Consider the following 17,954-nt stretch of genomic DNA (forward strand, 5'->3'; position numbering starts at 1 on the left):
TTTGTTGTTTAAATCTTGTGTCTTGGGCTTTGGCTTTTGCTATGAGGACGCATGAGAGGATGCAGCAGCTAGACATGCTAATTCTTATCCCTCTTATTAACACTTATGTTATCCCTCTTTTTAACACTTATTAAACTGATTATCCTGTGTACCTGCTTTTGCTGATTACTTTCATTTTCCCTGGCCACGCACAGGTCTTGCCAAGAGTAGTGTTTCTCCTGTTCAATGTATTAGTGCTCTTTTGTATGTCAGGATTAATCTCAGTAAACACTGGTAGGACGGTACACAATTGATAAAGACTGTGAAATATTGCCAGCATTACTATGTAGCTCATCTAACATGCACAGTTCCCAGTGTATTTTGAGTTGAAAGCTACAGCTTATTTTCCTCTTGTTGGTTTTGATGAATTGTGACTTGCCTTTACCTTACCTAGCTATAGTAAAAAAATCAAACAAACCAACCCTCAAACAAGCAAATATCCACACCAAAAAACAAAATTAAAAAAATCTTGAACCAAAACAACCAAACCCCAACCCTCTTAAATGGATCTTTCAGTCTGCCTTGAACCAAATAGCTTGCTTGCAGATGGAACTGTCAAGAATACAAAATGGAAGTTTTGAAAAAGAAAGCAATGACAAAGCATTTTGTGAGTACATCAGTAGATTTTTGTGAGCTGTCTGCCATTTTGGGTTTTACTGTTTTTTCACTTGTAGAAAAGCAAAGTTATTAATAGTTAGTAGGATATGTGCTCTTTTTTGACTACTTTTGGCTTTATTTTTGTTGGGGGAAAATGTAGAAGAACGTTGATTTTTGAAAAAGGGCATCTTCTCATGGGGAAAATATACCCATGCTTCCATTGAGAACAGAAGGAAGCAACTTCCAGTTCTGTCTAGAGTTTCTTGGGAAATAGCGTTGTTTTGCATTTTGTGACAATGGGGGGAGAAATGCCTATGCCTGAAGAAGTCATTAATTCAGATGTGGCTTGCGCAAAAACTTACAAATTTTAGCTGCAAATTATATTGAAAACAATCTGAGTTCTACTAAAACAACACCCTTTTAAAAGAAATTACTCTTTTTTTCTTATTGCAGGTTCTTAGAAGTCTCTCTACTCTAAAAGCATGTTCTTCTAAGACAGATTGTACTATTCGTGTGCTTAGTGAAACTTTCCTAACACATTTGAAGTTAACAGCTCAGTCCTTTGCTGTGGAACATGAAGTGGTATTTACCTTTGCCATTCCTCTGGAGACTGCTCTTAAATGTGGTTGTGCTGGACAGTGTAACTGCAGTGCTGTCAGGCAGCAGGAGCAGACTTAGATTTTCTTTTGACTATACGTCTTTAGAGTTCTGTTAGTGTGGAGTCTAAATGTTTTGTGTTAGCCTCACTTCCCCTTCATGATGAGGATTTGGGCTCTTTAAGCATGCTTTCTGATATGACCGGAACCAAATCAGAATGATCATCTGGCCAAGGGAAGCTTAGCTCATTTGTACTTTAATTTTCTGGTTTAAAGATATTGGCATGGAGAAGATGATTGAAGTCCCAGTAGGGAAAATTATTGCTTAAGCTTCAGTGTAGAATAATATGAAAAGGTAAAATGACCAATATGAATAAAGGAAGATATGATGACACAAAATGTAACTGAAAGGATATAAGTATAAGGAGACCTCTTTATTGTTTTTAGCAGACCTTGATGCAGGAAAAATTAGAGGAACCTAATTTAATATTGCTATTCAGAAGTATATCTCATTGTTCCTTTTGGTTTGCTGTGATGGTAATACATTTTTCTTTAACAAGCAAAAGTGTCGAAGTAACTTAATTACTAATAAAAGTTATTTTCAGAAGTAACATACCTGCCAATTTGTCCTTTTGATATTGTATAACAAGTGATTTGCTGTTTTGTTTGCTGTTAAATTTTCTTTTTATTGTTTAACTTTGCTAAGGACACTCGTAACTTTTTGTATTACTTCCAGTGTTTTGGGAGAGCTGTTGAATTTATGTATTAATTGAGCCTGCAAGTAGAAAGTTATTTCAAGGACATCCAAATTAGAGGGAAAGAAAACAGTCAGTTACTACGTCAGATAGTTTGGATTTTGCTCTTCTGATAGAGACAGGCACTGAAAAATCAAACATGATTTCAGATATGTAAACTACTGAGTTTTGCATCCATTCATATATTTCTATATTGCTTTTGATAACCAATCAACCAACTATCAGTACTACGATTTTGCTATGTGCATTTGCAACTAGTAGCATATTGCATCTTTTTGTATCTGAAATACAAGGAAGTTCTGCCTCTGAGCCCAGGCTCTCTGTAATTAACAATGACCTGCTAATATTAACCTGAATCACAGAGGGGCTTATGATATTCTTAAATATTACACCACTCACTTTGAATTGGAATGAGTGGTTAAGCTAGGTGGAAAATAATTTATCCAGAGTTAATGACGTTATATTATTACTTTATCAAGTACAGTTGGCAGTTTTGTTTGATGCATAAATATTTGCAATTTATGAAGCAAAACTGCTTGCTAAGTGGCACCTACTGCATTAGTCATAACACCGTTTGTATGGATTTAGGTATCTTTTGTTTTCGCAAAATGAGCTTACTAATTACTAGCAAGTGTTTGAAGTCAAAGAACCTTTTTTTTATCAAGGCTGATGTTGAATAAACAATTGAGTTATGAATACATAGTGTCATTAACTGATAACATGGAAGTCCTAATGTTCTGATTTTTATCAGGAGGAGCCAGAAGCCCGTCTAATTATTAGGCAGGGGAGTTTTTGTAACGGGATTAACTGCAACAGAAATGCTTGACAAGAACAAAAACAAAAGCAGTAAACTAAAGCTGCTTTAGTACACTATAAATAATAACAATAATTAAAAAAGCGCTTTTGATTGATGAAATTACATTAATACTACATTAAACCTTCGTTCTTCAGAAAGTGAGTGAAACTAAATGGTAACTCAGATGTGTTGTAAGCTTTTTGTATTGTGATATGTTAGATAAAGCATCAATATTAATCTAAAACTGCTTACATAATCAGGCAAACATAAATATTTTTGCCTGCTTGGGTTTAAATAACCACTCTGTGAAATCTTTTGCTTTTGTACTTCTTGATAATCCCATTATAAGGAAAGTTTGTTGTTAGTTCAATTACTGTTGCTGACTTTTAGTTCGTAATTGGCTGAATAGTTTGTAAACTCAGAATTAGTGAGAGGTATCAGTCTAGACAACTTATGTCTGTGCTTAGTTTAGCTCTTTTTGCGTATATGCCACACTGATGATTTACTGTATCTGAAGGACTCCCTCTAATATAAAAATAAATTGGAAAAAATACTTGAAGTTCAACTCAGGTATAATTATTTCTTTTTTTTATTTTTAATCAATGATGTCAGCTTCTGGCTTGTCAGATTGAAGCTGTTTTTTCTGTTTCCTTTGATTATATGAAGGATACACATTGTCTGGAACAAAGCACTAAATTACAAGCAAGGACTAAATTAAACAAATTGAACTAAACTGTCATATCTTGGGGAAATTCCCAGGCGAAGAGAGAGAAAACAGAGTGGTAATCCAAGAAAAGGAAAGCATGAAATTGGTAGATAGTAGTGAACTGCCTTGAGAAGGGTAACTATGAACTCTTAAGAGATTTGGCAATAGTCCAAGTCCCTGTGCTATCGTTGAAGGTAGTGGATTGATACTAATTATCTTCAGCTGTTACTCCATTGCCTCTACTGTTCTCCTAGCTTTGGATGACTATATGAGGAGGTATTTCAAGAGATGCTGTAACCTGAAAAACATGTTTAAGGATATTGTTGTGGTAGCCTGCTATGCCCACTAGAGGGGCCAACCAGTCCCCACTTCTGTTTTCATCTAACTATTCCTGTTAAAATTCTAGCTTTTCTTGCTCTACCCTGGGACTGCTCATCTGGTGCTCCACCTCTGATGGTGGCCCTCATCAGCATGCCTTTTCTTTAATACAGGAGGATATAGGGAGGATTTACTTGGAAACTTCGAGAAGTGGCGTTTTCTGAAAAGTCTTTCTTTTCCTGTGAAAATAATTCTTCAAACCCTTTTTGGCTCAAATTTCTTTGTTCTAAGGCTACAAGTGGCATTATCAGTTCAAGATACCCTTGCCAGGTATATTATGTACTGATGGGTCATCCATCATAATTGAAACTTTCATTCAATTTTAGAGTATAATGGTTCTGATAGGAGTAGCTAAAAATCTTGCTGAACAGAGATTTTAAGTTTCTTTTAGCCTTGCTCCCTGTTTCTGCTAGTTTCCTCATCACATTCTCTTGGTGTTAATGCATTACTGCTACTACTTAGATTTTGCTGTTTGGAAGCCCTTGTCCTTTTGGACGTTTTCCCCCTTAAGCTGTAGGCTTACACTTTACTTCTGCATAAGAAAAATAGAAGAGAGCAATGTCATCTTTAACCTTGATTTGAGTTTTATTGTTTCTTGCTTCTCTTGCCAGGGAACCAACTTAAACATAGTTTGCTCTGTAAATTGGTATACTTTTCATCCTTGTCATTCGTTCAGCCCTATTTGCTTTCATAAACATCCTGCATCAATTGGTGCTTTCTTGACACTGACTCAAAAATGGAGAGCACAGACATAGCTAGACTTCGTGTCTAAGGAGGCCACGCTTGAGGCCACACTATTTACCTACGTATAGCAACTTGTGCCACAGCGTAACTGTGGTATTTATGTTCCTTTGACCTCTCACAGATTTGCCTGGAATCAGTGGAGTTCCAGCCCTAATCCAAGTAAGAGTGCAGAATATTTTACTCATGAATTATTGACAAAGTTTAGTGCAATTTGTGCATTTTGCATTATTCGCAGTTCAAAATATTGTGAGTAGTTTGTAACTGTTGAGTGCTGTGTTCATCAAAGAATTAAACTGAGAACAGAAGTTAATAGATGTATTATTAGAATAGGTTGCCATAGGATCTCCTCTGACGGGAATAAAATTGGAGAGGGAGTTGTATTTTGTCCTATTGAATTCAATACCAAAATCAACATTTCAAGGCGTGAGTCAAAATTATAACTGTCTGTTCTTAATGGTCAGTTCAAACTAATGCATTAGCAATGAGATGTACTACTTGGAGAGTATGGTGAAATACAAAATATAAACAAAAGTTGATACACGTGTAAGAAACTTTATAGTGTGGGGGTTTTTTCAGTTTAGAATACAACTATCTCTTGGTTTTGTTTTTCAGGTAGCTGAAATGCATGGGGAACTGATTGAATTCAATGAGAGGCTGCACCGTGCTCTGATGGCCAAAGAAGCTCTTGTGTCCCAGATGAGACAAGAACTAATTGATTTGAGAGGGCCGGTAAGTGCATGTTTATTACTATGTAGAATACCACTCTGGAATAAGATCGAAATCATTACTTGTGATGATATAAAATATATATTAGCTTATAAGAAATAACAGCTAATAACACATCTGTCAGGAACACCTGACTTGGCATTTTTGATAGTGTTTGCTTTTTAGCAGAACTGAATGTAAAATAAATATATTCAGACAATAAACTATTCTACCAACTAGTTCTTCACTTTGGCTTTTTGCGTTAAAAGATTGGGTTGAAATTTGAAAAATAATAGGGAGGAAACAGAAGGAGTCAAGACTGTTCCTAATAGTTGTCCATTTCTGAGTGAGGCATGTTTTGATCGTTTTTGTTGATATGATTATGTGGTATTGCTCCTTACTTTTTTGCTTGCACTGGAAGCATTCATGCCTATTTTATCATTTACTTTATGTAAAGTGGCTGATGACAGTTCTGTGTGCATTAGTGAAGCAGGATTTCACCTATAATTTTCAGCCTTTTAGACGGAAACAATCATATTATTGTGTTGAGATGACAAATGATAAATCACGTGTTTTATAGCTGTACTTCCTTACTCAGAGATTTTGGGCTCTATGTCCCTGTTCAGAGATTTTGTTTTTAACAGTGTATCTCCATATCCTAATCCAGATATTGATGCTATATTTTAATGTATCAGATACTGAGAGGAAACTAATTCCTAAAATTTTTTAAGAAGTGGAAGTGGTACTGTATTTTTAAGGGCTAGCGAAATGCTAATTATTAGTTGCTATTGTCCAAAATGAAACTGTGATTTGAATACAGTCCTAAAGACTTTTGCATTATCCTAAGAAGTGGATACATTATAATACTATGTTAGTAAACAAAACTCTGTGCTTATAATCTGTTACTTAGTAGACTTTAATTAGAACTTTTGAGGTTGGTAAAGTGTGTAACTGCCAGAAATTGTGGTATATGAATATGTGATCGCCATTTGACTTGTTTGAAAATATCAGCCAAGTTCTTAACATTTTATTATTAAAATAGTGTATAGTGTACAATTTGTTATAAAAATAGCTTCCATGATTCTTCACTGTCTTCCTTTTAATGCTGATAATCAATTTTAATGGCTGTAATTTATAAATTAATTGTTCACAATGATCTTTCCAAATTTCTAGTTATTGGGTTTCAAAACCTGCTACAAACAGAGGAATATTAAAACAAAAAGTATGTGCTGTCAAGGGTATGAGGAAATACATTGATGTAATGTCTCCATCACTATGTTTCGCATTACAATGAACAACACTTCAATTACCATCTCAAAATCAGTAACCAATCTGTTTCAACATAGATGTGCCAGCACTGGAACTCATTAATGTCATCCTTTTTCTTAGTTCCAAAGTCCACACTCTGTTTTTGAGGGTTTTATGCAAAACTTTTACAGAAGTTAATTAAAATAACTGTATATATCTGGTGGTAGGATTTGAGACTTTAGATATAGGCAAAGAGAAGGTGCAGGTTGTAGGCAAGATAGAAGAACGTCTGTTCTGTGGCACAAGAACCGTGGAAAGCCAGGCTGTGTGCTGCCACTGCAAGGTGGACTGAACTGTGAATGCACAACAGCTGATGGTGGTAATTGAGAGAGAGGTCATACTGGCCCTTCCCACCTCATTCCTCCAAAAAAGGGCAGCAGAGGTATTCAGGACTCTGTATTGATGCCCTGGAGCTGTCTTGGCTCTGCACAATTATTTTCCTCTTTTCCTTTCTCTGGCAGGAATCCTCTTTCAATCTTGTGTTCTCACAACTGCTGCTACTTTTGATTCTGCAGGTGTTAGTCCGTCAAAGCCATTTTTATGTAGCTATATAATGTTTTGTAAGAACACAACTAAAATAAAATGATCCTATGTCTTTCTCTTAACGGAATGTTAGTTGTAAAAGAAAGTGATCACTACGTTTTATATGCTTCATCTCTTCCCATAAATTGTTTATACACACGATGTACTTTGTTTAAGTATACTTTGCTTATAAAGGCCTAATAATGATGCTTTTTTCTGGATTTTCTATACCTTTAAAATTACACGCTTTTACAAACCCCAATTTGTTTCTTTACAAAACTATAGCAGATTCTAACATGAATAACTCAGAAGGGTGATATGTTCATAATCCTGTTGCATGATTGTTTATTTTTCTTTTATTGTTTCTCATTAATAGTTTTTATTGGCATCTAAAAAATCGAATGTTTCATTTCCTTATAATATTATGCTTTTTAAATAGAAAGCATAATAACCAGTGTGTGGGAATCATTTCTCTTTTGTAAATATAGGTCCCTGGAGATTTGAGTCAAACATCTGAAGATCAGAGTTTGTCAGATTTTGAAATGTAAGTTTTATAAATACACATATTTTTCTATTCTTACTGTCTTTATGGGAAAGAAGAATAAGCAAACAGATTAAATAATTTACTTTTCCTATATTATTTCCAAGAACTGAATTCTCAGCTGTGGTGTTCCATTGTTAAAAAGTATCAAGAGCTGCACGGTCCATGCCCGAGTGTAGTTTTTAATAATGTTGAATTCAAGGAGTCAAGATTTATGAAGATTCTCTTAGAGTGCTCTTTCAGTGCAGTAGGTCTTGGTATCCTAACAAAGCACCAAAAAGTTACTGGTTTCTGTTGCTTTGGGTTTGATAGATGCTAGGTGCTGTTCATAATGTGACGGACTTTCTCAGTTTTACAGAGTAACTCCTAATTAGTGCATACAAATAGTACTACCAAAAAACCCACAACCAATCCAGCTGGTCATCCCAGATCATTCTACAGTGTTGCAATTTGGAGTTTTGCCTTTGTTAGTCAGACTAATGAATCTAGCTTTTTGTGCATGAGGGGGTGAAAATGTTGCTGATATCTTTGAATCATAGAGATTTGGAGATGAATTACAAAGAGTGGATGGAAATAACTTCTCCATAATCGTGCAGTTCTCTTCTATTATTTAATGAACTCAGGTTTTGCTGAGTTTTGTGGACCAAAATATTGAGTTTGTTGAAATGAATAGTTTTTGTTCCATGTGTATAATCAAATATATAATCAAACCCAAAAAACCCCACAAAGGGAACTGTTTCAGTGCTCTTTTTCAGTTATGTTAATTTTAGGGAACACTTAGATACAGCAGCTATAAAAGGTCCAGGCAGAACTACAATTTTTCTGATGCTACATTTGAAATGTTAAGTTGCTTTGTTAATCACTTTGATCATGATCTAAATCACTGGAGGTAGTTGCTTTGCAATTCTTAAGTATGATTCCCTGTTTTAAGTTTTTCTCTCTCCTCCTAGATCAAATCGTGCGCTTATTAATGTTTGGATTCCCTCAGTCTTTCTGCGTGGAAAAGCTGCTAATGCATTCCATGTTTATCAGGTAAGTGATACATCTTAACAGAGTCTGTGTAAAAGTTTCTGACTGAAATGGCACATTTTAGTAATTTAAAGATCTCAGTATAATTTCATTAGAGATCAGTTAATGAATAGCAGCAGTAACTTCATATGTATTCAGCTATAGGATTGTGTTGATTATCCAAGTAGCATATTTTGAGGACTGGCTTTTAATAGTTTAATACTTTCAAAGCATGCTAATAAGATGACTGCATTGGCCAGGAAGTACAGCAAGTCAGTATTAATCAGTAATGCTGCCTTCAATATGTGTGTACATATTCTATTTCAATTTCAGGGATATCAATGACCAGAAATGTTGCTTGACAGACAGACAGACGTGGCTTGCTGTAGTAGCTCGCTCAAAAACATTTTGAATGGTGCAGCAAGCCTTCACCAAGTGTCATTGGGCATGTTCGTAGTGTGTCCTGCTTCAGCCGTGTCTGAATTTAGGGGTTTGCACTCTACCCTGCCTTGCAGTTGAAGCATTAAAATCCTATACTGTTCATTGATTCCTGGATTCTTGGTTTCAGAACAATTATACACACCAGGGATAGAATGGCAGGGCCAAACTTTAAACACTCTTTAATATGCTGTCCCAGGCTATTTGTATTTCTTTATTTGTGGATTATTAGCAGCTGCAAATTTTTTCCGCTTTTCAGACACATGTGCTTAGCTCTGAACAAGATTTCTGAAGCTTTTTAACATTCCTCTCACTCTGAATGATGATTTTTGTAGAATTTTTAATCATTTATGAGGTGTTGGCACACAGTTGAAAAATACAGGAAAACACCCACCTTTCGGCCAGTAAAAAAACAATGAAAAATAAGACTTTAGCTAATGGAAGGAAAAGCTAACAATACCAAACAGTTATTAATTTGTTTAAAAGCATTGAATAATCAGTCACATTCAGGTGCACAAGTGTTTGTGGAAACCTAACTTGTTGACAAGTGTGATTATTTTTGTCTTTCTGGATCTCGTATTCCTCCACTCTGCTGTCACTGGCTACACATTCTCAAACCCAGACACCGGTCTGCTAATGCAGAAGTTCTTAGAAGCATCAGTATCCCACCGCGCATAATCTGTTACTGTAGTGATGTTGCAGTTCTGTGACCACTAGAGGAGCTTTGGTTTCTCCTGCTTGTTTCTCTGGATGCTCTGTTTTACTCTTTTCATCCTGCTTTGTCATTTCTTAGGTTTCTCTTGTTACTATCACCATGCACCATTTGCTTTCCACCCCATCCACCATTTCCTCACCAGGTTGTTCAGCCTGTTGATGAAGATGATCTTGTCCCACTCTGTCAGGTGGATTTAATCTCTCCCAGCAGTCCTTGATTCTTAGAGACAGTCCCATGATCATAAAAGCCAAATGTGTCAGTGGCACCTGCTGTGCGGCCAGGTATTGATCCACAGGATCCACCTGCTTGTACATGAGCCTTTTCCTTCACTGGCAGGATCTAGAAGAGCAGCTGTGCCCCTATGCACTTCATCCTTGTCCCCCGTGCTGTTTAGTTGCCCTTGATTTGGTAGTAGTCTTCTCTGGAAATAAAGTTTGCTGCCTGTGCAGATAAGCAGCAAAGGGTAATATTAAGAGGTACTTATCATGTACTATTTAAAAAGCTTTGAGTTTGAAAAGTTCAGTCTTTCCTCAAGCATTTTTACATCTAGACTATTGATCAAGCGAAAGCTGGAATGTGATGTACCCCAGAATTTTCTTCTTTGTGCTTTTGTTTTTCTTCTGAAGTTGCACAGAAATTATTTGGTGTTTCTGGCAGATAACTACAAAATAGGACAATTCCAGAAAAATATTTGGTATCTGAATGATGAGGTCTTTTCAACAGTATGATGTTACTACATTCTCTGACTTTGTTTTTGAGTTACGGCTGCAGTACAGATTGAAATGAAGGCACCTGGTGAATATTACTTTTATTTTTAAGTGCATTTCTGACTGGTTTAGACTTGGCGTGCTTGTCTATGATGGTGAGAAATGACATGTAGCAGTACTGTCTGTACAGCATTAATTTTGTGTCTTTTTGATGTTACTCATACCTGCTGTTATGTGAAAGACAGGAGAGGGGGAATATGACCCAATACTGATCTTATTTTTCCCTGATATTCAGGAAAGTTTATGGATGCAAGGAACATAGTTCCATGTTTCTGTCATATTTATGTGAAAAATTAACAGAATTTCTAATTATCAAATCATGGGCATGAATAGTTGCACTGGCAGACTTACGGCAAAGAAAAGCACTTTAAAATCTTTTCCGTGTAAGCTGTGAATAAGAAGTAAACTTAAACTATGGCTTTCTCATGTGTGTTTACTAGTGGTCTGTTCCTCGCACAGATTTTCCTCCTCGTTTGTTGGTTAGTGAGAAGTAGAGACAAAACAATTGTTGCAATTGCTTGTGGGTGATCAGAGAGTTTAGCTTTTGTGGTAGCTCTTTAGTAAGAGGAGATGCTGTACTAGATGAAGGAAAGGGAGGAAAACAGTCTTTGTATACTATTAAAGGTTTTTAAGTTCAATAGTGAGGCCTTTTTTTTTTTTTTTTTTTTTTTTTAAAGCTGCCAGTTTGGAGGTCCTGAGTGGTTAAATGGCCAGAAAAAAACAAAAAGAAATGAAAGACAGTACATAAGCACGTATCTGTTTGAAAATAGTTGCATTTTATCAACAACTTTAATATTTGCTTTTTCAGTTGCATTCTATTTGGTTGAATGGGAAGAAAGAATCCTTTTTTATTACTAAACTTGCTTTTGTATTTTGAGTTTTGTTAGTGTCATTACTACTAAGATGTGAACTAGAAACAATGTATTTATAATATTGCTATCTAATATGCCAAATGTATAATTTTTTAAAGTGAAACTGCTTTTCATTAAGGTATTATAGAAATGGATTAAAAACCATTAATTCTTTGAAGTTAATTTATTTTTAATTTTACTTGTAACAGTTACTAAAGAGTTCAATACTTTTTGTGTAGTTTGACTCTATATGTCTATATAAATAGCATCCTAAAAGCCTGGAAAGTGTGTAGAATTCATGTATGCTATAGATGTTCTCCACATTCTTTTCAATAGGAAAAATATTGAGATAAACTAAGCTTCCCAATTTATAAGAGGTTCAGGGCTTTATCCAAAATATGCTGAAGTGAGGAGAAACTTAGATGTTGCCCTCAGTTTGCTTTGGTTAAGGGCTTAACTACAGTGACTTGAACAAAATTTAGGGTTTTTTTATTGTGCGTTTGGACCTTATTTCTATTTATCATTAGTGTGGCATTTTAGAAAATATGTTGCATTGGTACAGAGTTGGTTTTAATAGACTTCATCCATTACTCATCACCAATGAAATACAAAGAACTTGTGATTGAAGGCTAAGCCTTTTGAAAAGAGGAAAAAAGGTGGCAAAATATCATTGCAAGATTCTGAAAGATGAAAAATTCTAAATTTACAAAAAGACAATTTTATTAAGTTCTTTGTCTACAATATATGCTCATAATGTTGGGCATCCATAATGTGCAAAATTCGGTTTATTGGTCTATGTCTTTGAAAAATGTACAAGTTCTTCTGAATATGCTCTATTCATTATCTGTTCACACTAACAATTTAGGGGACATATGTAATGTGGAAAGTTAGAAGCATCTATCTAGAATAGACATAGGATGTCTGTGGCCAGAGTAGTTTGTCTTTAATTACAGAACAGCACAGAATACCATAGAATTCCTCTGGTGAACAGTTGTGTATTTGTTCAACTTCGTCTTTTAATATTGTAAAAAAAAAAAAAAAAAAAATAGTGAGCAAGAATTAGCTGTAGCATAAACCTAAAACTTCTATAATTCTTACTAAACTTTCATCTTGGTACCTGCTGAGATCTTCCGTTATGGAAGAATACATTAATGACGTTCCTACCGGTTTTTGGTCTCAGTAACAGCAGTATGACTGGGAAAAGTACCTGTCTAGCAAATAACTTTGTTTTCTGCCACTGTGCATGTGAAAAAAAGAAATTTTCCTAAATAGACATACACTCTGTAGCATAGCACTATGATGAAGCACTTGAAGTGATTGCTACACCTCTGATCAAATATCTAGTCATGTGCTTGCTGAATATATATTCTGCATTTTATAGCCACCAGGAAAGCATTAATTTATAAAACTTCAGAATAGCCTCAATAACAGCACTGTGCATTTATCTTGTTAAATCTCTGCCAAAACATGTGCTCCTGATTACAGGGAATTTGATTCAATGTTGAAATTGTGGAAGAGGGTATTTACCAGGCTACCAGTATGTAATGAACAGACAAGGACTGGGAGTGACAATTAGGATAAATGACTGAGCTCATTTCTGAGAGTCCTCTTACTCATAATAAACATTATTTTTACTGCTTTATCATTTATTTCTCCAATAGCAGAAAATTCAAATGCATGTGTAACTCTCTGTATCAGCTACATGAGAAATTGCTTGTAGTATATCAGTGTAAAAGGAAGTAGCAATACTGCAGAATGTTGATATTATTGAGATCATTATCAACATCTTTTGGAGGTCAGATTTCTCTGCAAGTACTTCAATAGCTACAACTTGAGATGTAAAAACTGACTCTTAGTTGTGCTGGTTAATTCTGAGAAAAAGATTTCAAATGAACTTTGGAGAAAGCTGCAGTGTGCCAGTTGGAACAAGCAAAGTTTGAAACTTTGGATTTGGGTAAGCATAATTTTTAGATACGCTAAGTACTTGTGACTGTACTTAAAGCTAATTGGAATTTAGCCTTAAGATACCTAGCCTGCCTGAAAATGAGATTGTATGCGTAATACTATTAAGGTAAGATGTTGCTGCCAAATGAAGATGTTGCAAAAGGGCACAGACCTTGACCATTGCTTTTCCAAATGCAGTTCATGTGAATGTATTTCTAACATGGCTTGATTTCTTCTGCGTTTTCTGTTATTAGAAAGCTAAAGAGATTGTCCTCCTCTCCCTTCCTGTTAGGAACCACCTTGTTAACGTTTGCTGATTTGAAATTGTGTATCCCTGGAGCATTTCACTTGATGGAGAGAGGAGGACTGTGCCAGTGGGGACTTGTTATGTGACATTTGGTTTTGATGCACTTTAGAATTTTTGTGCCTCTTCTGTCTCTTTTTGCTCATAAATGAGTATTTTCTAGCAGAAAATAAGCTACTGTATACATATCACGTGCCTTGGAAATGACCAAAAGAGGGTGTAAGGAATTGCAGAGCACCTCAAATAGTTTGGAAAACTATGAACCTATCAGTTTGACAGTACCTTTCATCTTTTTTTCCTGGATTTATAAATGCTTCTTAAGAACATAAAAATTAGGAGAAATAAATTTGGGTAGCTGTGCCTCTTCAAAGTCAATGCCAATTTTGCATTTGTGCCTTTTAAACCAGGAAAATAAATGAATGACATTAATTTGCATATCGGGAGGGCCTGACCTGGACAGGATAAGAATAGACTCCAGCAGGAGTTTTGTTATAGTGCTTGCTTTTTCTTTAACTTTTTTTTTAATTTATTGCAATTTTGTAATGCTGTTTTGAAGGGCATTTCAAAGCGTTTCTTTTTGTGTCATGTTAATATTTCAGTATGTTTCAGATGTTGTGTTCAAAATCAGTACATCTTCCATCCTTAAAAAAAACCAGATGTTATTCTTCAGTGAATATAAAAGGAAAAGTTTCCAGCTCCAGCATATTTGTCACATAGTTTCAACCATCAAATAGTTTCTTTAATTTCTCTTACGGATTAAGGACTCTGAACAAGCTCAGAAATAAGGTTGTGGACTCTGAAAGCAAGCAACATTTTATAATGAATCCTATTAGCTATGGAAATTTTAATCAGACCTCTGTATTTGTAGTTACACTGCACTCTTTAAAAAAAAAAAAAACATAAAAGGGACAACTACGATGGTTTGAAGGCATAATGGAGACTATTTAAAACCTTGGATATTGCTCAGAGGAAATGCATAACCTATTTAAAAAAAAAAAAGAGAGGAAAGCAAGAGAAGGATGGCTAAGCAGCAGAATAAGAAAAGTTATTAGAAGTAAATAAATACATTTAAAAAAATTAAAGAGCAAGTCATCTCCAAAGGAAAATAGAGGAACGTACACATTCTGAAGGAAAAAAAGTAGAAATACAGTTACAGGCCTCTTACAACTTCCAAAAGGCATAAAATCTTATGGTCTCTTTTGTACATGTCAGGAAGAGGCCGCTTCCTAAAGTCGGTGGGACAAATACTCAAGGTGAAGAAGAAGGTCTCAGAACATAAAATAGTAACAGAAAAATGCGTATTTTAAAATCTCTATTCACCATGGAGTTCTTATGGGGTATTCCCATTCTGGATTATTCCTTGTGGAGAATTAGCAGATTGTCTGTTTCAAATGAAATACTGGTAGAAGATCTTATTGAACAAATAAAGAATAAATCTTCAAATGCAGTTCACCAGGAATTTAAGGGTGAAATAGCTGAAAACGGACTGATAAATAGCTTCTGGCTTGGGTACCAGAAGATTTTTAAAGTAACTAATCTGACACAATTTTTAAAAGGGTTTAGGGAAGCCTTGAAAACCAAGTTGTTAAAAATCATTAGGAAATGGATAGAAAACCAGAAAACTCTATTATGCCGTGTATAATCTCTGGCTTATCTGTGCAGTTCTAGTCCTCTCCAAAGAAATACATCAGAATTCAAAAGAATACATGTGAAAATTGAAGCTTTTTCATTTAAGGAGTGTATTAGAAATTCTCAGCCTGCAAGAAACACAACTGAGAGGTGAATACAATAGTAATCTTTCAAATCGTGAAAGACATGGATAGATTTTTAACTGTTTCAAAATGCAAATTCGAGCATCTATTGAAACTACTAGTTGCAGTTTCAAAACAAGCGCATGACAGTGCTTTTCTCCACAACATATTATTGAGGTACAAGTCATCTTGCCACAGAGCTTATGAATACTGAAAGTTTACATGGGTCTAGATAATATTGAGCCAACTAAACTGAAGAAAAATCAATCCAAGCACAAAGATGTGACTTCTTTCTCAGGAAATCCCTGGATAATAGTATTTTGGAAGTTAGGCAACTTTTCTGGATAAATATCACTATACCTTTTGTTCATATTTAACTGTACTGAATAAAATGCATTTCATAATTCACCAAAGAATTTTCTGAACTGTTCAAATTCATATAAATGAAAAGTATGTACTTCCAGTACGGTGGAAGAAACTTGGAGGTCATGGTGTAGGATTAACTAAACATGAGTTGCCCTTGTAATGCTATGCTAAGAATGACTAATTTAGTCCTAAAATTGAAATAATAGGTATGATTAGGAAATCTCTTTCCTTCCACTGGTGCTTATCTTCTATGCATTGTATGTTCATTCTAATGTTTTTGGAAACACATCCTCTCTCTTTATATTTGCTCTGCTTTTTTTTGTTTCAGGTTTATATCTTGACTACTGTCTCACTATTCCTTAGTGCTGAAAGATTACCAGTATAATTAATTTCGCACCTGAGTAGAAAGATTAATTAGATGAGCAGCTGATGTCCTTTTTATGAATCAACAAATCATAGGATTATTTAGATGTTACTGGATGAAATTATCTGGGCTGTGACAGGAGCTCAGACTAGATTGTCATAACAGTATCTTCTAGCAAGAACATTAGAACAATTACAGTTATCCTCTTTGAGTCCAAAGGAAGCTTCAGAGGTTTCTTTTACAAAGTTTGTGATGGCTATTAGTAAGTGGTAAACTGATCAGTTGTAAGCATTAAAGGACATAGCCACATATGAAGAAACAAATACATTTTGTGTAAAGTAACAGTTAAGACAGCCTAGTCCTTTAAAAGAGACAATTTAAATATTAGGCAGCTTTATAAAATAAGGGTCGTGCTGGAAAAATCTATTCTTCTCTTATAATCATCCTGTCTTTTGTAGTTAACTAGTTGCTTTCTGATGACTGCTGTTAGTGATCTGTGCAGTTTGATGCCCATCTTTCTTGTAAATCTTTTTTGTGAGGTAGATGTTGCTCAGTCAGACTACCGTTAAAAAATAATTTCTTGTCTACCATATTCACAGGGATAAAGACAGAATCCAGATCAGAATAAAAAACAATTTTTGTGTTTACATTTTACCTCTAGATGGTGATAGTTAGTTGCAGTTTCTTTAGTGGCTGTAAAGCAAGATGATTATTGCAATAATATTATTTTGTCATATTTCTCAACTGTAGAGTATCTTGTTATTTTCTGCATACATATGGATTCCACTTTTCCTGTGAAGTGTACAGCAAATGCCATTAGTCATGCCTTTTGTTGCTGTAATTACCAATGGCTGACACTTAAGATAATGAAACCGAGATTTTGTGATTCTTAAAGTGATAGCAATATTTAAATAAGTGATACCAATATTTAAATGGCTACTTGGAAATCTGCCTTGTTTGCAGAGCAGTAAGCATTTTAGATTATACCAAATAAGATTAAAGATTAACATGCAACTCAGACAAGACTGTTGCTATTTGCATATGAATAGGAGCCCCTAAGATTATCGTAAATAAACATTATTTTCTTACAACTTTTTTATTCCTTTGACTCTCTTCAGTCTTACTGTTTAATATTGATTGATATCTTTTCTCATAATATTTCTTTTTATATTACTTTAAATGGTGTTCTGTTTTTCCTCTCCACTTCCTCTCTGAAGGAGGAGCAGTATACCTTCATATGAAGGGGCTATTCACAGTACCTGAATGCTCCTGTTTAAACAGAGGGAAGAATTTTCACAGAAATGCAACATAAAAGAGATGGAGGAGAAGCGTCTGATACTCTAGAGTTTTTGAGGAGGAGAGTGCCCAGCAGATTCTTTGGGTGAGAGATGAAACAGTGAAAGCACAGACCGGGATCTGCCAGATGCGACTGTTGACCTTTAGTTTATACACGAGCCAGAATAGCCTTAGTATTTCCTCAAAGGTAGAAGTCTTAACAATGGAAAACAATGGACTGACAGTTAAAATAGGTGAAAAGTAAGCAACTGATTGCAAAAATTAAACCCAAAGTTGAATTTCCTTTCCCTATTATATGAGGAATTGGGTTACTTTAGCAGCTGCAGCACTAAGCAGGCAAAAAGGAGAAAGAAATAGTCTTCTGATCATATTCCATCTCAGAGCAGTTCAGGGCAAGTGGAGAAGAAAATGGCCTAGGATGAGTGCGAGAATTTGAGAGATATGGCTCATAGCATTCTGAAAG

General features: G+C 35.1%; 1 protein-coding gene across 1 annotated transcript in view; it reads left to right on the top strand.

Annotated features, from left to right (window-relative positions):
• Window positions 1–17,954, top strand: part of SNX29 (sorting nexin 29) — a gene marked incomplete at its 5' end in the record, with an annotated part of 130,052 nt that overhangs the window by 56,665 nt on the left and 55,433 nt on the right. The window contains 3 exons of the mRNA XM_009886615.1: window positions 5,224–5,340; window positions 7,635–7,690; window positions 8,638–8,719. Coding sequence (XP_009884917.1) covers window positions 5,224–5,340; window positions 7,635–7,690; window positions 8,638–8,719 — 255 coding nt within the window. The remainder of the gene's footprint in view (window positions 1–5,223; window positions 5,341–7,634; window positions 7,691–8,637; window positions 8,720–17,954) is intronic.

The sequence above is a fragment of the Charadrius vociferus genome, unplaced genomic scaffold, assembly GCF_000708025.1.
Source record: "Charadrius vociferus isolate BGI_N301 unplaced genomic scaffold, ASM70802v2 scaffold46, whole genome shotgun sequence".
In the NCBI taxonomy this organism is placed as follows: domain Eukaryota; kingdom Metazoa; phylum Chordata; class Aves; order Charadriiformes; family Charadriidae; genus Charadrius; species Charadrius vociferus.